Below are 24,798 nucleotides of genomic sequence, written 5' to 3' on the forward strand. Positions count from 1 at the left end.
ACCCTGTTTTGTACATTGGCCCAACCCCGGAGGAATGGTTTCATTTGGCTATATTCATGGGTATTCATGTAGGGTTGAATGATGATTAAACATGTCCTGATGAAGGGTCTCAGCGCGCTTCATTGACTGTTTATTTCCCTCCATAGATGCTGACTGACCAGTTGAGTCCCTCTGTCATTTCCAGACAATGGTGTAAAACTGTGGTGAAATATAAATTTATACAAGTATTCAATTAGTCTCTTTATGTTCCTGAATGTCAAATTAACGAATCACATTTACCTGTAAATGATTCATACCCTCCATTCCCTGCCTGTTCATTTCCCTGTTTAAATGCCTGTTTGAACTGAAGAATTTCAGAGTTGTAAACTTTGATAATAAAATGAACCTTTGAACCTCTTAAACATCACGATTGTGTCTGTTTCCACCACTGCCTATCCCGGCCATCATTCCAGGGACAAACCACTCATTGTGTCAGGAAACATTCCTTGGACATCCCGATTCCATTTTGAAACTTTACCCTTAACGTGGTGTCCTCAGAGAGATGACACTGACTGGGCCGGTCTCAAAATTAGAAGAACAGTACACATTGGGCTGAAGGGCCTATTCCTGTGCTGTACTGTTCCATGTTCAGTGTTCGAAATATCACAGACAGGGACACAGCAATTTCCTCCCTGGATTCCCACCATGTCAGACGATGCATTGTGTCAGACCCCCAGGTTTATTCAGATTTATGTGTTTAAGCCGGACAGACTCCTTTGTGATGTCAGCATGACCAATTCCCCAGCTTCCATCACCTTCTCCACGGTAAATACAGATGAAAAGTATTTATTTCACGAGATGTCAGGGGTAAGTTTTTTACACAGAGAGCCGTGAGTGCGTGGAATGGGCTGCTGGTGGTGGAGGCGGAAACGATAGGTTATTTAAAGAACTCCTGGATGGATACATGAAGCTTAGAAAAATAGAGGGCTCTGGGTAAGCCTAAGTAGTTCTAAGGTAAGGACATGCACAGCTTTGTGGGCCGAAAGGCCTGAATCATGCTGTAGGTTCTCTATGTTTCTGTTTTCCATAGAATCTTTTGTAGAATCTCCTTTATCATTCGCTGTAGCTATCTCACCTCTCCGTTTGGCCTCCTGATTTCCCCCTCTTCATTCCTTCTACTCCCGGATGGATTCACCTGATCCCAGCTGCTTTCACCTGACACACAACTCCATCCTGACCAGATCCTCAGTGACCCTCGTCAGCCAGGGTTCCCTCATCCCTCCAGTCTTGCCCTTCACTCTGACAAGGACAGGCTGATCCTGAACCTTTACAGACTCAGACTCAGTTTTAAAGCCGCTCACTTGTCAGGTGTCTCTTTACTGGGGACCACCCTCCAGTTCTACACCTCTGTTTATTCCCCGACCCCTTCTATGCCCCCTCAGTCAGTCTGTTCACTGTTCTGAACATCAGAAATAGCAGCAAGAGGAGGCTGTTCAGCCCCTCACACCTGCTCTCCCATTGAATAAGATCAAAACCACCTCACTGTGATACAGATGCAAAGGACGTGACAGAAGTGGGGGTCGGAGAGGAGGGGGAGTTGTGATGTTGATTAGGGAGAACATCACCACAGCACTTAGAGAGATCCTTGTGGGGAACGGCCAGTGAGAGTATATTGGTAGGAGTTAGAAATATGGAGATGGTCACTTCGTTGGGATTGTACTCCAGGATCCCAAATGTCAGTGGGATTCAGAAGACCCCATGTGTAGGGAGAATGCGGATAACTCATGGTGTCATGGTTCCGTCTGGTAATTCCCCACCTTGCTATTACCTCAGTAATTGGGCCTCAATTCCCTCGTCTAATTTCCAATCATTCCCAGTTCCACTAATTACACACCTTACTCAATTAGGCTCGTAAAGCAAGACCTGCCCTTGACAAAGCCATGACTATCCTTAATCAGATTGTGTCTCTCCAAATATTCATAAATCCTGCCTCTCAGTATCTTCTCCCACAACTTGCCCACCATTGAAGTCAGATTCACATGGGACCCCCCAGCATCCAGAACACTTTTAAAAGGCAATGCCTCAAAAAGGTGGCATCCATCATTAAGGGCCCCCAGCACCGATGGCATGCCCTCTTCTCATTGTTAGCATCAAGGAGAAGGTACGGAGCATGAGAGCACACAGTCGACATTTCAGGAACAGCTTCTTCCCCTCCACGATCAGATTTCTGAGTGGACAATGAACCCATGTACACTTCCTCAGTGTCTTTCCCTCCCTCTCTTTTTGCACAATTTATTTGATTTTTTTATAGAAACTTCTTACAGTAATGTACATATTTTATTACTGTGTATTGTAAGGTACTGATGCTGCAAGATGACAGATTTCACAACATGTGCCAGTGATATTAAACCAGATTCTGATTCTGATTCACAGGAACAAGCTGTCTGGATGAGGTCCCAGGTGAGATGACCAACTCGATACTAAATTAGTTTGTGGTAGGATGCCGAGGGTGGTAGTGGAGGGTAGTTTTGCTGATTGGAGGACTGTGACCAGTGCTGAGCCGTGGGTTCAGTGCTGTGTCCATCGTTGTTTGTGATTTCTATTAATGTTTGGATGACAATGTAGGTGGCATTGTTAGTCAGTGCGCAAGAGAATATTTGACAGGGAACTGAAGGGCAACACTCTCACACAAAGGCAGTGGGTGTGTATCGAACGAGCTGTCAGAGGTGGAGGTAGTGGCAGGTACAATGACAACATTTAATAGATATATCAACGGTACATGGATAGGAAAGGTTTAGAGCAGGGGTTCACAACCATTTTAATGCCATAGACCTCAGGTTGGGAACCCCTGGTTTCCAGGGATCAGGCCAAATACAGACCAATGCTCAGAACAGCATCTTGGTTGGTTTGAAGAAGTCGGGCCGGAGGGCCTGTTCCCATGCTGTACATCTCAAACACAAACAAACTGAATCAATCTGTCACTCTCCATCAGTCACTTGAAAAACTGGGACGTCAGTCACCTCAATGAGGACAGCATGAGGACCCGATTGTGATGGATTGTGTTCTGTGTGCAGGGCACAGTCTGGACCCAGGGATGGAAATTAAAATATTGCAACACCAGCTGGTATAAATAATGGGATAGGCGTGTGTTTTATTTGTACACAGTCTGAATTTTCGACTGAATTAAAATTCATGAATATTAGCATTTCAAAAGAAAATCAGGTAATAATCAGCTTGTTAACTTTAACACAGTTGAGTTTAATCGAAGGAGAATCATTTTGTACTTGGGGGGTCCCGATGAGACCACACATGGAACACTCCACACGCCCCATCTGGCTGAATGAATGTAACTGAATGTAACTCATTCAATGTAACTCAGCCTTCAGACTGAGCTTTCAAACTGAAACTCAGAGTAATAATTGGGAAGGTTGAGAGTCTGTGGGTATTTATCGCAAGTGGAATTCATAGATACCTTACTGAAATTATATTCAGCCAGTAATGAATCACATAATTGTACCTTTGTGTCTTTTTCATTGAGAATGACGGTGATATGATGAGTGGACTGTGAATGACACTGAAATTGGTGACGTGGTGGACAATGAAAATTGTCTGAAGTTACAACAGGACCTCAGTTAACTGGGAATGTGGGCAAAGGAATGGCTGAAGGAATTCAACACAGAAATGTGCAAAGTGACGCATTTTGAGAAGTTAAAACCAGGACAGAATATACACAGTGAATGTCAGGGCCCTGGGGTGTGTTGTAGAATAGAAAAACCCAGCAGAGCAAGTACATAGTTCCTGAGAGCAGAGACACAGGTAGACAGTGTAGTGAAGAAGGGGTCTGGTACGCTGGCCTTCATCAATCGGGGATTAAGTACATGAGATGGTTTGTCGTGTTACAGCTGTACAAGACATTGGGGAGACCACACTCAGAGTACTGGGTACAGTTCTGGTCACCGAGCTGTAGAAAGGATGACATTCAGCTGGAATGTGTGCAGACAAAATTCACAGGAATGTTACCGGGGCTCAAGGGCTTCAGGAGAATCTGGATCGACCTGGACTGTTTTCCTGAAGCAAAAGAGACTGAGGGTTGACATTATTGTGATTGATGAAATCCTGCAGGGCAGTGATGAGGTCGATGGTCAGTCTTTCCCCGGGGGAGGGGAGTCTAAAACTAGAGGATATAGATATAAGCTCAGAGGGTAAAGATCAGCAGGGGACCTGAGTGGCAAATTTTCCACACGGATGGTGGTCGGTAAATGAGATGAGCTGCCAGAGGAAATGGTAGACGCTGATAGAACTGAAACAATTTTAAGACATTTGGACAAGTTCTTGATTGAAAACGTTTAGAGGAATGCTGGACAAATGCCACCAAATGGGACGTGCTGAGGAAGCCACCTTGGTTGTCAGGGACATGTTACGTCGAAGGGCCGGTGTGTGTGCTGTCACCTCCATTAGTCTCATTCGGAAGAGTGGGACCTCACATCAGAGCAGGGCTGAGCAGGGGTGAAGTCAGGAAATTTTCCTGCATCCGTGTTTGAGTAATCCCAGTGTATCCAACACCTCACAATCTTCTGCTGCATCAAGATTCCACATTTCAGTGTCAAAAGATATTTTGTCAGGAACGCGGCCGGATGGACCCAAATGCAGGACGCAGACACTGAAGTACTAGGGGGAGGGCAGGATGGGGATGCCATGGCATTTAAGGGTAGAGCTGGGGTTCAGGTAGATAGAGTGTCAGGCAGGCAGAGCTGAGTGGGCTCCCTGAGTTTGAGCTCAGGCAGACAGGCCCCCAGGGTTCAGGGTTCAGGCAGGCAGGTCTAGGTGGCTAGATAGGCTGGCGGAGAGCCCTCCCTGGGCGGGCCGCATATGTCCCGGATAGGGCCGCCTCCCAGGCAGAAACACCGGAGGCCTGGGCACGACGCGGACCCCTAGGCGGGTGCGGGGCACAATCCCAGGGTTCGGGCGGAAGAGGAGGACGGGACAGAACCCCTGTCGGGCAGCGGCATACCGGCTGGATCCACCCGACAGAGGCAAGGGGTAGGAACGGGCATAGGTCCAGGGTGACCAACACAACAGTCATGATAACAGGAAAATCGGGAACGGCCGGCAGACAGCGCGAACAAAACAAACGAGCGGAGAAGCGGACCAGCGCATGGGAAGAAAGGTGGGGGAGAGGACCAACCTGGCAGTACTGGTACGGGGCAGAGAAGCACGATGAGGAGTAGATCTGAGCCCGGGCAGGATAACAGAATGCAGAGAAGAGTTCGGAGCCAGCGGAGAAACAGAACAAAACGACCACCTGCCTGGTCCCAGTCCCAAGGCCCCTTATAAACACCTGCAGCTTAATGGTTCCAGGTGTGCCTCCTTGAGCCAGGAGGGTCCGAACTAGATCACGGGTGACGGGAGGGACAACTGCAGGACCCGGAGTCCGGAGCACTCGGACCGGATCGAGACCCGGAACGCGGATTCCGGACTGGACCCTGACATATTTGCATAACAATTTAAATAATTGATATTTAATCACCTTTTCACCCTCCTACTTTACACCTCTATTTATTCCCCAGACCCCTCTATCCTCCCTCAGGTCAGCCTGCCCACTGCACTGAAGAACATCAGAAATCATTCCCTGTGGAGTTTCAAAGGGGTCGGTTCTTGATTGGTCCAGGCATTAAATGGTATCGGGAGAAGGCAGGGGATGGAGATGACTGGAAGATTTGGATCAGCCTATGATCGAATGGCAGAGCAGATTTGATGGGCTGAATGGCCTACTTCTGCTTCTATATCTTATAGTCTTAAACTGAATATCTGATTCAATGTAGAGATCCCGACTCTATTTGTCTCATAAATTAGAGGAATGGCTCCTCATGTTCTGCCAGGGTGGCCGGCAACCTGACAGTATCAACATCGAATTCTCAAACTTCCCTCTCTGTCACTTTTCCTGTTTAATTGTATCTCTCCTCCTGATCCACATGCTCCATCACCCTATACCGGGAATGCTACCGGAGGATTGGAGGGAGGCAAATGTTGTCCCCTTGTTCAACAAATGTAGTAGGGATAGTCCAGGTAATTATAGACGAGTGAGCCTTGCGTCTGTGGTGGGAAAGCTGTTGGAAAAGATTCTTAGAGATAGGATCTATGGGCATTTAGAGAATCATGGTCTGATCAGGGACAGTCAACATGGCTTTGTGAAGGGCAGGCCTGAAAGAGTTCTTTGAGGAGGTGACCAGGCATATAGATGAGGGTAGTGCAGTGGATGTGATCTACATGGAATTTAGTAAGGCATTTGATAAAGTTCCACACGGTAGGCTTATTCAGAAAGTCAGAAGGCATGGGATCCAGAGAAGTTTGGCCAGGTGGATTCAGAATTGGCTTGCCTGCAGAAAGCAGAGGGTTGTGGTGGAGGGAGTACATTCAGATTGGAGGGTTGTGACTAGTGGTGTCCCACAAGGATCGGTTCATGGGACCTCTACTTTTTGTGATTTTTATTTGACCTGGATATGGGGGTAGAAGGGTGGGTTGGCAAGTTTGCAGACAACACAAAGGTTGGTGGTGTTGTGGATAGTGTAGAGGATTGGTGAAGATTGCAGAGAGACATTGATAGGATGCAGAAGTGGGCTGAGAATTGGCAGATGGAGTTCAACCCGGAGAAGTGTGAGGTGGTACACTTTGGAAGGACAAACTCCAAGGCAGAGTACAAAGTAAGTGGCAGGATACTTGGTAGTGTGGAGGAGCAGAGGGATCTGGGGGTACATGTCCACGGAACCCTGAAAGCTGCCTTACAGGTAGATAGGGTAGTTAAGAAATCTTATGGTATGTTAGCTTTCATAAGTGGAGGGATAGAGTTTAAGACTCTCGAGGAATTGATGCAGCTCTATAAATCTCTGGTGAGGCCACACTTGGAGTACTGTGTCCAGTTCTGGTCACCTCACTATAGGAAGGATGTGGAAGCATTGGAAAGGGTACAGAGGAGATTTACCAGGATGCTGCCTGGTTTAGAGAGTATGGATTATGATCAGAGATTAAGGGAGCTAGGGCTTTACTCTTTGGAGAGAAGGAGGATGGGAGGAGACATGATAGAGGTATACAAGATATTAAAAGGAATAGATAAAGTGGACAGTCAGTGCCTCTTCCCCAGGACACCACTGCTCAATACAAGACGACATGGCTTTAAGTTAAGGGGTGGGAAGTTCAAGATATTAGAGAAATGTTTTTTACTCAGAGAGTGGTTGGTGCGTGGAATGCACTGCCTGAGTCAGTGGTGGAGGCAGATACACTAGTGAAGTTTAAGAGTCTACTAGACAGGTATATGGAGGAATTTAAGGTGGAGGGTTATATGGGAGGCAGTGTTTAGGGGTCGGCACAACATTGTGGGCCAAAGGGCCTGTACTGTGCTGTACTATTCTATGTTCTATCTCTTTCACCTCCTCCCCCACTCTCTCTGTCTCTGCCCATCACCCACACTCCCCTCCCCACCCCCTCCCTTTATTCTGGGCTCCACTTTCCCCTCCTGACAGCTTCCAAAATCTTCAGCCCTTTGTCACTGACACCTCTCACCTCCCAGTTTCTGTCACATTTCCACACTCCACCCCTCCCTCATCTACCTGGATCCACCCATCACCTGCCAGCTCTCTCTCCATCCTTCTCTCCACCATTCTGCACAGGTCATCTTCACTCTGACTTTCAGTCCAGATGAAGGGCCTCGAGCCAAATCATCAACTGTCTATTGTTACGAACCCCGTAACTGGGTCACTTACCAGCAAAGATAGAGAAGTCCATTGAAGTCTGATGGTACTATTTTTAACAGTATTTATTGATAAAAATACACAAAATAATATCAATGCAAATATACTTCGTCAATACTAAATCTAAAAGCGCGGGTATAATAATAATCAATAAGAAATAGCTCTATCGTTGTCTAGGGGATAATGTATTGTCCGATGGAAATATAAAAGTCACTCAGTTCATTCAAGCTGCAGCTTTTTGGTTGGAGAGAAAGACGGGTTAAAACTTGCCCATTCCTTTTATGATGTCAATCCTTCGAGAGTCGTTGGGAGTTGATTTCCCCGTTGTTAGCTAAAAACCGTTCTTCCGTGGTAAAGGGCCCACCGATTCTGGGGCAAATGGAAAAGAACGCACGTGGCCTATCCACCAGTTTTTGCTATTACGGGATCGCTAGCGTTTCTGGTGCGTCTGAAGGGCTGTTCCCACAGACCCTCTTTTATCCTGACTCACAGGGTCTCAGATGTCAATCAGGGTGGGATGATGCAATCCTTCCCCTCGGTTCATTACCTGGGGGCTTCGATGCATCGTACAGGATTCAATACACAAGTCCGTCTCCAAGAGACAATAGCCGTTATCAATGGTTCCGCCTTTCGGAGGCCAGGACACATTCCAAGCTCCTTGTGGATTCTGCATGTCTTTCTCTCATTTCCTGGGTCTCCTGACTCGAATCAATAGCAATCCTGCCATTCTCAAAAAGGAGGGGGCCACGGGCGTAACACTATTTCCCTCCATAGATTTTATCTGACACGCTGGGAGTCCCCAGCGCTTTATGTGTTACCAGCACTACATGTCCTGTGTTACCAAGATTCACGTTCACCTCCCTCTTACAGTCAGCACCACATGTCCCACTTCACCTGTCTCGGTGCAGGTGGACTTTAGGACCCGGGGGAGCCGGGGAGCTCAGGACCCGCCGCCCACGGCTGCTGCTGAATCCACAGTGTTTCTGTTCCATTGACGGATGTGGTGAACGAGTTAAAATTAATGGATCGATAATTCTCAAATCGTGTTTATTTCACTCTCCGCACATTTATGTTTACACTGACTGACTCCTGACGCCGGTAACGGACCCGACCCGTTTACAGACCCGGAGCGGAACCGGAGCAGATTCTCAGCCACTGGTTTTTATATCCAGTCCAGAAGAATGGATAAAGTTTCTCTGTGAATTTATTCCCAGTGAAGGTGTGGAGATGGGACTTGTTCTCCGCGTTGTAAAATGAAACTGTCCCGGAATCGTAACTGAGATAAACTCCCACCCTCCCAGGGATGGGATCGGCAGCGAGACAGGTCGCAGGGGAGGTGTAAGCCTTCATCTCGTCATCAATCCGCCAGATGGTCCAGAATCTGTTCTGCGGACTTACTGTGAACTTTCCCTTCCTTTTCACAGACTCTGCGGCGACTCCCAGACCCCACAACAGATTCCCCATCACCTCCACCTGCCAGTGATGTCTCCCCGATGTGAATCCCTCCGATCCCAGCACACAAGGCCAGACTGTGAACCTCTTCCCAGTGTCAGGGAGATTCCTCCGGGTATCAGTTCGTCTCACACTCTTCCGATCCTCAGACACCTCGAGCTCCGGATTCGCCGTTTCCACATCCAGGGTGACAGAGACTGGGGGGAGAAGCAGAGAATTAGAGAGTCCCCGGGGATCGGGGGGGGGGGGGGGGGGAGACTCGGGCAGTGCAGCCCCAGGACCTGGGGAGAGACCGCTGGGCCTCAGGCACAGTCAGATGGCCGACAGGACCCTTTCTGGGGGTTATACTCAAACACAGTAGATGGACAAGCAGCATCTTCCCGAGATTTTTCCTCAACATGGAGAGCAAATTTTCCTGATCTACACACACAAATTTCTGGAGGATCTCAGCGGGTCAAGCAGCATGTGTTAAGTGAGATGTACAGTCGATGTTTCAGCTGAGACCTTTCCTCAAGATTGGAAAGAAAGACGGGAGATAGCAGTGAAACCGGGTGTGAGGAAGGGGTGGAGCAACAACTGGATCCAGATGAGGATGGGGTGAGTGAACACTGGAGGCATTTAAAGAGGAGGGAATGCAGAATTCATTCATGCTAACCAACTCACTTTAATGAACTAGTTCCATTTGCTTGTATTTGGCCATTATTCCTTTAAACCTTTCCTACCCACGTACCTGTCCAGATGTCTTTTAAATCATTGTAACTACATCCACCTCTACAGTTTCCTTTGGCAGCCTCCTGAGCTCCAGGAAAAAGACCCAGAATATTCAGCCTCTCCTTATAACCCAAACCCTCCAGTCCCAGTAACATCCTTGTAAATCTGTTTTATACCCTCTCAGTTTAATGACATCCTTCCTGTAGAAGGATAACCAGAACTGTACAGGGCGATCAAAATCACAAAGAGAAGAAAATCTGCAGATGCTGGAAATCCAAAGCAACACACACAAAACCTTGGCCCAAATCATCAACTGTTTATTCATATCCATAGATGCTGCTTGACCTGCTGAGTTCCTCCAGCAGTTTGTGTGAGTTACTCTGCTCCAAATGTGGCCTTCCCAATGTCTTGTACACTCATAACGTGACGTCCCAGCTCCTGTACTCAGTATTCTGACTGATGAAGGCAATCACCTCCTGGTCTCTCTGTTCCACAACACTCTCCAGGGCCCCCGATTGATGGGTAAATCCTGTCCTGGTTTACCTTCCAAAATGCAACACCCTCATCTCTCTGAATTAAAATCAATTTCCATCCAATGGCCCAGAAACCCAATTAATCAAGATCTCGTTGTAATCTTGGATAAACCATGAGCAAGAGGGTTATGTAGTGGATAACACAATACTGTAGCACCTCGGGGCATTCCGATGCCACCTATAAGGAGTTTGTACGTTCTCCCCATGACCTCGTGCTTCCGATTCATCCCTCAGATTGGGGAGGAGTGGACAGCGAGGAAGACCATCATTACTTGCAGTGGGATCTGGAGCAGCTGGAAAATGGGCTGAAAAGTGTCAGCTGGAATTTAATGCAGACAAGTGTGAGCTGTTGCTCTTCGGTAGGACCCCAGTGTCGGTCTTTCACAGTGAATGGTAGGGCACTGAGGACTCTGTTCTACAGCAGATCTGGGAACACAGGTCCATATACACCAAAAGTGATGTTACAGGTATATAGGTTAAAAAAAAGCTTTTTTCACATTGGCTTTCATAAATCCAAGTATTGAGTACAGGAGATGGATGTTATGTTGAAGTTGTATGAGACCTGTGCGGCCTAATTTGGAGTATTGTGTACAGTTTCGGTCACCGACCTACAGGAAGGATGTAAACAAGTTTGAAAGAGTACAGAGAAAATTTACAGGGATGTAGCTGGGACTGGAGGACCTGAATCATAAGGAAAGAGTGAATAGTTTAGGACTTTATTCCTGTAACATAGAAGACTGAGGGGAGATTTGATAGAGGTATACAAAATTATGAAGGATAGGGTAAATGCAAGCAGGCTTTTTCCACAGAGGTAGGGTGTGATTATAACCGGAGGTCATGGGTTAAATGTGAAAGATGAAAAGTATAAGGGGAAGATGAGGGGAAACTGCTTCATTCAGAGGGTTGTGAGAGTGTGGAACCAGCTGCCAGCCCAAGTGGTACATGCAAGCTCGATTTGAACATTTAAGAGAAGTTTGGACGGTACATGGATGGTCGGAGTTGGAGGACCATGGTCCCGGTGCAGGTCGATGGCAGCAGGTAGTTTAAATGCTTCAGTACAGACCAGATGGGCTGAAGGGCCTGTGCTGTTAGTTTCTATCACTCTGTGATGCTCGTACAAAGACATAACGGTTTGTAGGTTAAATGGTCATTGTACATTGCCCTGTGATTAGGCTGGTTTTAAATAGTTGGGGTGCTGGGTGGAGCGGGTCGTTGGTCTGGGACGGCCTGTTTCACACTGTCTCTAAATAAATAAATAACCTCTTCACTGTCCATGAAACCACCAATTTTAGAGTCCTTCACAAACCTACTAAACCCATCACCTACATTCTCTCCAAATCGTTCATATGAATGATGAAAAACAGTGGACCCAGCACCGATCCCTGCAGCACAACCACTGGTCACAGGACTCCACCCAGACAACTCTGTATCCTATTCCAGATCGTACTGCATCCCATGTGATCTAACTCTCTGCTACCTTGTCGAATCCCTCGCTAAACTCCATGGAGACGATGTCTACTGCACTTTCATCAGCTGTAATTTATTTATTGAGATACAGCACGGAATAGGCCCTTCCGGCCCTTTGACCCCCACCACCCAGCAACCCCTGATTTAATCCGAGCCTGACCATGGGACAAGATATTATGACACCCACCACCCAGCAACCCCTGATTTAATCCGAGCCTGACCATGGGACGTTACAATGACCCCCACCACCCAGCAACCCCTGATTTAATCTGAGCCTGACCATGGGACAAGTTACAATGACCCCCACCACCCAACAACCCCTGATTTAATCCAAGCCTGACCATGGGACAAGTTACAATGACCCCCACCACCCAGCAACCCCTGATTTACTCCGAGCCTGACCATGGGACAAGATACTATGACACCCACCACCCAGCAACCCCTGATTTAAACCGAGCCTGACCATGGGACAAGTTACAATGACCCCCACCACACAGCAACCCCTGATTTAATCTGAGCCTGACCATGGGGCAAGTTACAATGACCCCCACCACCCAGCAACCCCTGATTTAAACCGAGCCTGACCATGGGACAAGTTACAATGACCCCCACCACACAGCAACCCCTGATTTAATCTGAGCCTGACCATGGGACAAGTTACAATGACCCCCACCACCCAGCAACCCCTGATTTAATCCGAGCCTGACCATGGGACAAGTTACAATGACCCCCACCACCCAGCAACCCCTGATTTAATCCGAGCCTGACCATGGGACAAGTTACAATGACCCCCACCACCCAGCAACCCCTGATTTAATCCGAGCCTGACCATGGGACAAGTTACAATGACCCCCACCACCCAGCAACCCCTGATTTAATCTGAGCCTGATCCGATTCCTTCTTCTCTAGCCCTTTAGCTTTCCCAATCCCCTGCTTCACCTATCACCTTCTCGCTAGCCTCTCTCCCCTCTCCCCACCTTTTTATTCCGGCATCTCCCCCCTTCAATTTTAATCCTGAAAAAGGATCACAGCCCAAAACATCAACTGTCTCACTGTGAGGGAAGTGGGTACGTGTGGAATTTGCTGCCAAATGAAGCCGTAGAAAGAGGTAAAATTAAAATATTATAAAACTAATTTAGACAGGTACAACAATAGGCATTGGTTAGAAGGATATGGGAGAAACACACGGAAATGTGTCTGTCTCTGACAATGTGTCCCACTCTGACGGTGCATTTGGATATTATCAATATATCAATGTATCAATCTGTGAGTGTGTATTGGTTGTGGTAAATATCAGTGTCTGTGTGTACACAATGAAGGTGAGTGTGCACATTGAACTATTTGTATGTTACAGTGTGTCTTCACATGTCCAGTGGGTGTTGACAATGTGTGACACGTGTGTGAATTGTTCAAATAGAAACCATTCACTGTATGTTTTACCTTGCTTAATGCTGTCCAAGTATTCTCCCAATGCCATGTCGAACAAATAGGGGTGATAGAATTTTTCAACCAGTAGGGCACCATCTGTCACTGACAATGTCTGTTCTTCATCACTGATCCTGTAAATATTATACTTGTAGTTATAAACAGAGCATTTAGCGATATTTGAACTATTTTACAAATCCATGCAGAGTTTCAGTAAAGACCATGTCCTACCTCCTCTTCCGACGAGCTTCCTCCTGGAATAAATCAAACACAGATCTCAATTGACTGAGATAACCGTCGGCATCTGAACAGCAGGAATCTGAGACAAGTTATAAAAAACTGCTGAAAATTCCCACTGACATGAACGTAAAAAGAGGGACATAGAAACATGGGAGAAAGTACAAAGAATATTAATGAGAATTATACCATAACTGAGAGGATGGGACTTACAGGAGAGACTGGACAGGTTGTGTATTTTTATCTGGATACGATGTCAAGGAGGATCAGATGGAGGAATTTAAGATTCCAAATGGATTTGATGGGATGAACTGGAGAAAATATTTCTTCTTGTGTAAGTCAAAGATAAAACATCAGTTGGTCGTTAATAAATGCCACAAAAATATGGTGAAGAGAATATCAGAAACACACTCATAACCGTAACTGTAACTGGATGTTACTCTGTGTCTCAGGGGACATTAAACGTGGGAATCACAGAAACGATATCCAGCTCAGTGCTCTGATCAGAGTAACTCATTCCCGAGAAGGTTGCAGACTGTCCTGTGATGTACAGATGTTGTGGGAGGCCGGTTTGGGACAATGACAAATCTGAACAGTCAGGATGTCCACATGGTGGCAATCAGTTTACAACAACAGTATTTGTGATAAAATAGATCATGTTGTGACTGGGCACTTTTACAGATCCAAACTGAAATCTCTCACCATCAGGAATATCACACTGTCTTGTTGATCCATCTGTTCCTGTAACTTTGTGATTTTCTCCTGGATAGAATTTAAATTCTCTTGAATCTCTTGAAGATTTTTTTCCATTGGATTCAGAATCCTCTCCTCTTCTTCTCTGAGATCTCGGAGTGTGTGCTGCTCTTTCTCAGTGAGAATCCGGCGCAGTTCAGCAAAATGGGATGTGATCTGGGACTGAAGACTGTGTGACTGTTCCTGTCAAATGAAAGGAGAGGCCAGTTTACTATTTGAGGCTATTTTTGTATTTCCTTCTGACATGGAAGGTAACCATTCAGCCCATTAACATCTCTGCTGGTTCTCAGAACAATCCCCTCCATCACATTCCTTCACATCTCCCTGAAACATGTATTCTTTCTCTGACCCACTAACTCCAACCTGATTCACAGACCACCCAACTTCACAAGATTAATTACAGTAGCCAATTTATCGTTCAACCACACAATGTCGGCTAAATGAAGGTACAAGTTACGAAGAGAATATGCAAGCTCCACGCAGACAACTCAAGTCAAGTCAAGTCACTTTTTATTGTCATTTCGACCATAACTGCTGGAACAGTACACAGTAAAAACGAGACAATGTTTTTCAGGACCACGGTGCTACATGAAACAGTACAAAAACTACACTGAACTACATGAAAACAACACAGAAGGGTTTCCGGTGACATCATCATCGAGAATGGCAGCTTAAGTCGCTAGCTCCTCCGGAAAAATGCATATTAAGCCCCGTTAACCCAACAAATATAATATTTTTCAAAAAATATTTGAACTGAAAAGAGGGGCAAGAATGGGGAAAAAGAATGGAAATTAAAAATGCGACACAGCGGAGCCTGCGGCCGAGAGGAGTGCAGCGAGCGGCTCTCCTACCCGACCGCGTGCTAGCAAGGCAGACGCTGGGCCTCGTCCAGGCGAAGCGGCGAATGTCTTCAAAATCCTGAAAGAGATAATGGAGGTCCAGAAAGATATAAAGCAGCAGCTCCGAGATATTAAGTCAGAGCTCGCCAAGCATCAATCAAAAAAATAGTGGTGGCAGAGACTCGAATTGAGAAGGTGGAAGATCGCGTCCAAAATGTGGAACGGATACTGAATAAGACAATAAAAATATTACATCACCAAGAAGGTAAACTGCTTGACCTGGAGGGAAGATCACGGCGGAAGAATATCAGGATCTACAACGTTCCCGAAGGAGCGGAGTGCTCGTCTATGACGGATTTGTTGGAAAGTTACTGTGGGACGCGCTGGAGCTTCCCTTGGCTATGGAGCTGGAAGTCGAAAGAGCCCACCGCGCGCTCGTCCCAAAATCTACCCGGGATAGAAAGCCACGCTCAATAATAATAAAATTCCTTTGGTACAGCACCAAGGCAGTGATTCTACGAAGGGCCTGGGGTAAGAAGAAAGTGCTTTTAGAGGATAAATTAATATATTTTGACCAAGATTACCCCCCCCCCCCCCGCAGTCCTGCAGAAATGCAAAGAATACTCCGAAGTAAAGCGAGTACTAAAGCAAAATAAGATTAGATTTCAAACTCCGTACCCTGCTAAACTTCGAGTGTTTTACGGAGATGGGACGCGGTTGTACCAGACAGTGGAAGAGGTGACTACAGACATGAAGGCCAGAGGGTTGCCCGTCAGCGTTATCAAACCGAGGGAAAGCCTGGCAGAGGAATTATCCCGCTCCGCTTGGGAAATAGTGCGAGAATCGAGAAGGCAGGAGACGGGAGGAGGCCGAGAGAAATATATCAGGAAGAGACTGGGAGTTTCCCAAGGATAGTCCTCACCCTCTTCAGAAGAGCCATAAGGTTTGGCTAACTTTAAAAATGTTGAGAAGCTAAATGGAAGAAAAAGTAGACGGTGATATACCTATCTCAAGAAATACTTATTATAATGTGGATTTTATATTACTTAGTTGTTATTCTTTATTCGCTCACTTACTCCTTTTTCCCCACCAAAATGAGTATATATATATATATGTGTGTGTGTGTGTGTGTGTGTGTGTGTGTGTGTGTGTGTGTGTGTGTGTGTGTGTGTGTGTGTGTGCATATATGTGTATGTATGTAATGTGTGTGTATATATATATATATATATATATATATTTGTGTGGCTGCATATATATATATATATATATATATATAGGAGGAGTACACAGGGAAATCTTTTCTGTGTAATGGATTTGTTCACTGACTTTTATGAATACTGCAATGGAGGCCCTCAACTCACAAGTAGGAGGGGTTATCCCCCACAGCTAGACATTTCCTCTAGCTCAACGCCGGATCATCTACTAGAGACCTCAGCCTTGGAATCACACGTTCGTTGCCATTTTTGTTATTATTTGTGTTTCTTGGTTCTTATTTGTTCAGGGAGTAGATCGATTAAGTTTTATTCTAATTTCAATGATACATTGACAGATAAATACAAATGGCTAAGGACAAAGTAAAATTCATTTATTCTAGTGTCAATGGGCTATTAAATCCAATCAAACGTACAAACATAAGAGAATTTTATCCAAAATGAAAAAAAGAACAAGCCCATGTAGCATTTTGTGTGTGGTGTTGTTTGAATTTCCAGCATTTGCTGATTTCCTTGTGTTTGCTCTTTAAAAGCCCATGTAGTATATTTACAGGAAACTCATTTAAGTCAAGTCAAGTCAAGTCAAGTTTTATTGTCATTTCGACCATAACTGCTGGTACAGTGCATAGTAAAAATGAGACAATGTTTTTCAGGACCATGGTGTTACATGACACAGTAAAAAAACTAGACTGAGCTACGTAATAAAAAAACACAGAGAAAGCTACACTAGACTACAGATCTGCACAGGACTACATAAAGTGCACAAAAACAGTGCAGGCATTACAATAAATAATAAACAGGGCAAGGTGTCAGTCCAGGCTCCGGGTATTGAGGAGTCTGATAGCTTGGGGGAAGAAACTGTTACATAGTCTGGTCTTGAGAGCCTTAATGCTTCGGAGCCTTTTCCCAGACAGCAGGAGGGAGAAGAGATTGTATGAGGGGTGCATGGGGTCCTTCATAATGTTGTTTCCTTTTTCGGATGCAGCGTGTAGTGTAAATGTCCGTGATGGCGGGAAGAGAGACCCCGATGATTTTCTCAGCTGACCTCACTATCCGCTGCAGGGTCTTGAGATCCGAGATGGTGCAATTTCCAAACCAGGCAGTGATGCAGCTGCTCAGGATACTCTCAATACAACCCCTGTAGAATATGATGAGGATGGGGGGTGGGAGATGGACTTTCCTCAGCCTTCACAAAAAGTAGAGACGCTGCTGGGCTTTCTTTGCTATGGAGCTGGTGTTGAGGGACCAGGTGAGATTCTCCGTCAGGTGTACACCAAGAAATTTGGTGCTCTTTACGATCTCTACCGAGGAGCCGTTGATGTTCAACGGGGAGTGGTCGCTCCATGCCTTCCTGAAGTCAACAACCATCTCTTTTGTTTTGTTCACATTAAGAGACAGGTTGTTGGCTCTGCACCAGTCCGTTAGCCACTGCACCTCCTCTCTGTAAGCTGACTCGTCATTCTTGCTGATGAGACCCACCACGGTCGTGTCATCGGTGAACTTGATGATATGGTTCGAGCTGTGTGTTGCAGCACAGTCGTGGGTCAGCAGAGTGAACAGCAGTGGACTGAGCACACAGCCCTGGGGGGCCCCCGTGCTCAGTGTGATGGTGTTGGAGATGCTGTTCCCGATCCGGACTGACTGAGGTCTCCCAGTCAGGAAGTCTAGGATCCAGTTGCAGAGAGAGGTGTTCAGGCCCAATAGGCTCAGCTTTCCAATCATTTTCTATGGGATGTTTGTGTTGAATGCTGAACTGAAGTCTATGAACAGTATCCGAATGTATGTGTCTTTTTTGGCCATGTGGGATAGGGCCAGGTGGAGGCTGGTGGCAATGGCGTAATCTGTTGAGCGGTTGGGACGGTATGCAAACAGCAGGGGTCCAGTGAGGGGGGCAGCAGGGTCTTGATGTGCCTCATGACGAGCCTCTCAAAACATTTCATGATGATGGATGTAAGTGCAACAGGATGGTAGTCATTCAGGCAGGACAGTGAAGACTTCTTCGGCACGGGGATGATGGTGGCAGCCTTGAAGCACGTTGGAATGGTGGCACTGCTCAGGGAGATGTTGAAGATGTCAGTGAGAACATCTGCTAGCTGGTCTGCACATCTTCTAAGCACTTTACCAGGGATATTGTCTGGTCCAAGCAGCCTTCCGTGGGTTGACCCTGCACAGGGTTCTTCTCACGTCGGCCACATTGAGACACAGCACCTGGTCATTTGGAGGAGGGGTGGACTTCCTTGCCGCCACGTCATTTTCCGCCTCAAACCGGGCGTAGAAGTTATTCAGCACATCTGGGGAGGAGGCATCGCCTGCACAGACAGGTGATGTCCTGTAATTGGTGATGTCCTGGATGCCCTTCCACATGCGCCGCGTGTCGCCGCTGTCCTGGAAGTGGCTGTGGATTAGTTGGGCATGTGCACGCTTTGCCCCTCTGATGGCTGGGGACAATTTGTCTCTTGCTGTTGTTAAAGCTGCCTTGTCGCCTGCTCTGAAAGTGGAGTCACGGGACCTCAGCAGTGCACACACCTCTGCGGTCATCCATGGCTTCTGGTTGGCACGTATAGTGATGGTCTTGGACAGAGTAACATCATCAATGCACTTGCTGATGTAGCTGGTCACTGATGCTGTGTACTCCTCTAAGTTGCTAGAGTCGCCATTGGTTGCAGCCTCCCTGAACATGTGCCAGTCAGTGTGCTCAAAGCAGTCTTGAAGAGAAGAGATGGCTCCTGCTGGCCAGGTTTTCACCTACTTCTGAACTGGTCTGGAGCGTTTGACCAGCGGTCTGTATGCTGGGATTAGCATAACAGAGATGTGGTCTGAGTATCTGAGGTGGGGGCGGGGCTCTGCCCAGTACGCGTCGGGGATGTTTGTGTAAACCAGGTTCAACACGTTCTCCCCCCTCGTTGCAAAGTCCACATACTGATGGAATTTGGGGAGCACTGACTTAAGGTTCGCGTGGTTAAAATCACCAGCGACAATAAACAGACCATCAGGGTGTGCGTTCTGCAGTTCGCTAATAGCCCCGTACAGTTCACAGAGCGCCTCCTTAGCATTAGCGCTGTGGGGAATGTAGACACTGAATATAAGGACAGAGGTGAATTCCCATGGCAAATAAAATGGTCTGCATCGAACGGCCACAAACTCCACTAGCGATGAGCAGTGTCTGGAATCCAGCACAGAGTTCTTACACCATTCCGTGTCGATGTAAACACAGACATCACCACCGCGAGTCTTACCGGAGACAGCTGCATCTCTGTCCGAACGAAACAAAGCATAAAAAACTAAAGAGAATGGGCTTCACTAATCTGTTTTTCTCCTCATATAAATCAGGACATAGGACAGGAGTTGCTATTCTTATCTCAAGTAAGCTAAATTTTGAAAAAGTATTCGAAATGGGAGATAAAAAGGGCAGATATATTCTGGTAAGGGGGAATATAGACATAAATTCAGTTACTCTATTGAATATATGCGCACCCCCAGGAAGTGATATTGGTTTCTTTCAGAAAATTACTGATATTATGGTAACAGAAACAGAAGGTCTCCTGATATGTGGGGGAGACTTAAATTTACAATTACAACCAAACTTAGACTCTTCCAATAGAAAAACCTATGAAACAAAATCTTTACATAAGAAAGTTAATACATTTTTGAAGATGTTGGTTTAATTGATATATGGAGGGACCTTTTCCCTGACAGAAGGGATTACACACATTATTCTGCTCCCCATTCTGTATATACAAGAATAGACTATTTCATAACATTTGGAAAAGACAAAGACAAAATAAACACCTGTGGAATTGGGACAATAGATGTAAGTGACCATGCACCCATATATTTATCTGTTGATTTTGACCTACAACCAAAGAAGAAATTGATATCTACTTAGAATTTAATGATAATGGAGAGGTTTCACCTCCCGTTTTATGGGATACTCTGAAGCCGGTCTTAAGAGGTAAAATTATAGCGATATCTTCATATAAGAAAAAAATAAGGAATAAAACATTAGAGGAATTACAAAATAGGCTGAAGGAACTAGAGCAAAACCACAAATTGAACTTGGCACAGGATACATTAGGGGAAATTTAAAGGATTAGGAATGAAATAAATAGTTTGGCTACACAAGAAATCAGGAAAAACTTAATGTTTCTGAAACAGAGACATTATGAAAGTGGATCGAAATCTATGAAAATACTGGCATGGAAACTGAAAAAAAAAAGATAGCAGAAAATACAATTCATAGAATTAGGGACCCAAGAACGAAAATGATAAAAAATAAGCTAAGTGAAATTCAAGAAGCTTTTGAAGTGTTTTACAAAACTCTGTATTCCAAATTTCCAGGGGGAAGCATAACCCAAATTGACACCTTCTTGAATTCTCTAGAGTTACCCACGTTGAGCGAAGAACAAAATCGAACGATGATTGCTGACGTAACTGAAGTTGAATTAAAAGCTGCAATTAGTAGGCTTAAATTAAGCAAGTCACCAGGATCACATGGATATACGGCAGAGTGGTCCAAAAGAATTTAAAAATGAGTTAATTCCTGTTTTACTCCCCATACTGAACTGGGCTATAAAAAAGGCACAAATGCCACCCAGTTGGAAGGAAGCAATAATCTCAGCTATACCGAAAGAAGGCAATGATAAAATGGAATGCAGGTCATTTAGACCAATATCCATTCTTAATGTAGATTATAGGTTATTTACCTCCATGATGGCCAAGCGATTAGAGGAGTTTCTACCCGTACTGATACGTAACGATCAGACAGGTTTTATACGACAATACCAGACACAAGACAATATACAAAGGCCACTTCACATTATGGAACATATACAAAAAAAATAAAATCGAAGCAATGGTGATAAGCGTGGACGTTGAAAAAGCACTTGATTCAGTTAATTGGAATTTTCTTTACAGAGTTTTACATAGATTTGGTTTCCAAGACACAATTATTAAAACTATACAGACACTATATGACAATCCTACTGCTAGGATTAAAATCAATGGATATTTATCAAATTGTCTTACCCTAGAAAGGGGCACAAGACAGGGTTGTGCATGGTCACTGCTACTCTTTGTGTTATATCTGGAATCATTAGCTCAATACATCAGACAAAATGAAGATATCAGGGGAATTACTATTAAAGGGACAGAGCATAAATTGGCTTGTTATGTGGATGACATTTTGATCTATCTAGTGCAACCAATATACTCTTTATCTAAATTGATGCAATCCTTTGAACAATATGGTCAATTATCAGGATACAAGATCAACATAGATAAAACCCAATTACTTTCATATTACCATAACCCACCAAGAGAAATTGAAAGTCGATACCCCTGGGCATGGCACACAAAGTCTTTCAAATATTTGGGCATTATTATGCCAAAAGATTTGGCAAAGTTATCAGAATGTAATTATCAGCCTTTATATAAAAAATTAAGGAAGATGTGGCAAGATGGAACCTGATTCCTTTTTTCAGTCTCAGTTCAAGGATTGAGTCTATTAAAATGAATGTACTGCCCAGACTGTTATATCTCTTTCAGACCCTACCACTAGAGATTAATCAAAATCAATTCAATGAATGGAACAAGATGTTATCAAGGTATATTTGGGAGGGTAAAAGGCCTAGAGTTCGTCTCAAAACTTTGCAATTAGCAAAGGAAAAGGGGGGATGAGGCATACCTTCTCTTAGAGATTATTATTTTGCAGCACAGTTGAGAGCTGTGATATGCTGGTGCAACCCATCATATGACGCTCAATGGAAAAACATTGAGGAGCAGGTACTTCCCATTCCCATACAAGCAATTTTGGCTGATCACAACCTGCAAAGGTACATAAATACTATTGATAACCCATGGGTGAAATTGACTTAAAATATGGAAAATTACTGTAAAAGAATATAATCTAGAGGGAGATTTTGCAATTCTTATATGGTGTGCATATGACTCAGATTTTACACCAAATAAATTGGATGCTAGATTTAAGGACTGGGCAACTAAAGGAATAACAGTTCTTTGCAACATAATGAAAGAAGGAACACTGTTCAGTTTTGAAATGCTTAAAGAGAAACACTTAAGAGAAAAACAAGATTTTTATCGGTATTTACAGATGCGACAATAAGTTAATAAGATGCTTATAAATGTAACCAAGGCAAATACATGCTTGATAGAGCTCTTTAGAAAAGCATATAATTCAGATAACGGTAGTAGAATCATTTCAAGCATGTATAAGGGGTTGTCAAATCTTAAAACACATTCGACTTCATACATTAAAACAAAATGGGAGAAGGAAGGAGGGATAATTATATCTGAGGAAGAATGGACAACAATATGGAGATATCAATGGAAGTGTACCAATTCACAGAAATGGAGGGAGTTTGGATGGAAAAACTTGATAAGATATTTTATTACACCCTCTCAGAAATCCCATTATGATAGTAACCTCCCTGTTTGCTGGAGAAATTTTGGAAATCAAAATGCAAATCATTATCATATTTTCTGGGACTGCCTTGTTATCAAAAACTATTGGAACGGGATACACAATGCCCCACAAGACATCTTTAAATGTGAAATACCCTTAGAGAGTAAGATAATATATTTTGGATATATACCTCAAGAATTGTTGAAAAGAGATAAATATTTAATGAATATACTGTTGGTGGCTGGTAAAAAGACTCTTACTAGGAAATGGTTATCACAGGAGAGCCCAACTTTAAATACATGGATGGAAATTACAATGGACATTTACAAAATGGAGAAGATAACAGCATCTGTTCATCATAAGCTGGATCAATTTGATTCATATTGGGAAAAATGGTTTAACTACATAGGCCTGATTTTATTCACACCAATCATGAATCTGTTGTAAAAAAAAAGATCACTCCCTACTTGTACATAGTTCTTTCCTTTTGCTTGTTTTTTCTTTCCACTCTTTTCTGTAAGTGTATACCTCAGATAAATACTTTGTGGACATTTGTGATATATATGATTATATGATATATATGTACAATGTCCGAAATACATCTTATGGAAATGTGTGTTTGATGATGAACTTCAATAAAAAAATAAATGACAAAAAAAAAGAAAACAACACAGAAAAAACCCCAGAAACGACACTAGACTACAGACCTACCCAGGACTGCATAAAGTGCACAAAACAGAGCAGGCATTGTGATAAATAATAAACAAAGACAATAGGTACAGTAGAGGGCAGTAAACTCCAGGGGTCTGGATCAATCCCCGGTTACTCTAGCTGCGATACTCTGCTATTCTGCATTAAAGGCAACAAAACTACACAACGGTATTGTAAATTCTGCTCAGGAGCCTCACCTGAACTCCAGAAATCTTCTCTTTCTGTTGTTGCTCCATTTCCTCGAAGTCTGATTTCTTTTTATTGAGAGAGTCTAAGGAAGATTTAACCCGACCCTGGGAATCAGAGTGAAGACATTAGACCAATATGCGCAACTAAGTAAACAGCTGATCAAAACCTGGTTAGTTTTACCTTGTAGATTTCAACGGCTTCGTTAATCGGCATGAAGTTGTGAGACTTGTGTTCCCGCGCATCTCTACAGATCAGGCAGATCAGTTTCCTGTCCGTCTCACAAAAAAGCTTCAGGTCTTCCCCATGTTTCCCGCAGTGAAGTTTATTTTCCTTCTCTTCCGGATTCAGGTTTAGTTTTCGAGCTTTCTCAGACAGATTTGCCAAGGCCCGATTGACCCTGAGGGTGCGGTCTGCAATCTCCTCTCTACATTCCGGGCAGGAGTTTCTCTTCTCCCTTTCCCAACACCGTGTGATACAGGAGCGGCAGAAGTTGTGTCCACACTCCAGTATAACCGGATCGGTGAAGAAATCTAGGCAGACGGGACAAATTGCCTCCTCGGTCCAACTCTCGACCTGTCCTTTCGAAGCCATGTTAACTCCCGGTACTTCCGGGTTCAGGATCCTTTCACCCTCGGGGAGCTGTTGTACGCCTGCGGTACCGCGATTGCCCACCAGGGGGCGCTGCAGTCTGGGGAATGAATGTTCCTTTTCAGTGAAGCAGGAATCGTGTTCATTTCCACAGCAGCGATCAGTAACACGTTAAACAAGTCAAACATAGATAAAGCCGGAGAGAAGAGCTTGGTTCAGTCTACGGCAGAACTGAAGGGATAAGGCCTGAAAAATATGTTTTTGTGGCCATTATACAGACCTGGTTGCAAGGTGGAGATATCTGGGAATTAAATATCCAAGGGTATCAGGTAATACGGACAGATAGGCAGGAAGGCAGAGGAGGTGGGGTGGCGCTCTTGATTAGGGATGAAATCAGGGCGATTGTGTGAGACGATAGAAGATCTACGGAACATTTAGAATGTTGAAGGGAGAAAATCACTGGTGGGAGTTGTCTATAGGCCACCTAATAAAAATATTGCAGTGGTAGAGGCGATTAACCAAGAAATAACTGAGGCT

General features: G+C 44.7%; 1 protein-coding gene across 1 annotated transcript; it reads right to left on the reverse strand.

Moving 5' to 3' along the window:
• Positions 1–8,710: 8,710 nt before the first annotated feature.
• Positions 8,711–24,264, reverse strand: LOC140722152 (zinc-binding protein A33-like). Its single transcript, XM_073036945.1, has 6 exons — positions 23,854–24,264; positions 23,682–23,777; positions 14,252–14,485; positions 13,544–13,566; positions 13,328–13,446; positions 8,711–9,373 (listed from the first exon to the last, which is right to left on the reverse strand). Exons 1-6 carry the CDS (start codon positions 24,262–24,264, stop codon positions 8,841–8,843), a joined length of 1,416 nt encoding a protein of 471 aa, XP_072893046.1. The 3' UTR covers positions 8,711–8,840.
• Positions 24,265–24,798: the final 534 nt, after the last annotated feature.

This window comes from Hemitrygon akajei, chromosome 2 (assembly GCF_048418815.1).
Source record: "Hemitrygon akajei chromosome 2, sHemAka1.3, whole genome shotgun sequence".
NCBI lineage: Eukaryota > Metazoa > Chordata > Chondrichthyes > Myliobatiformes > Dasyatidae > Hemitrygon > Hemitrygon akajei.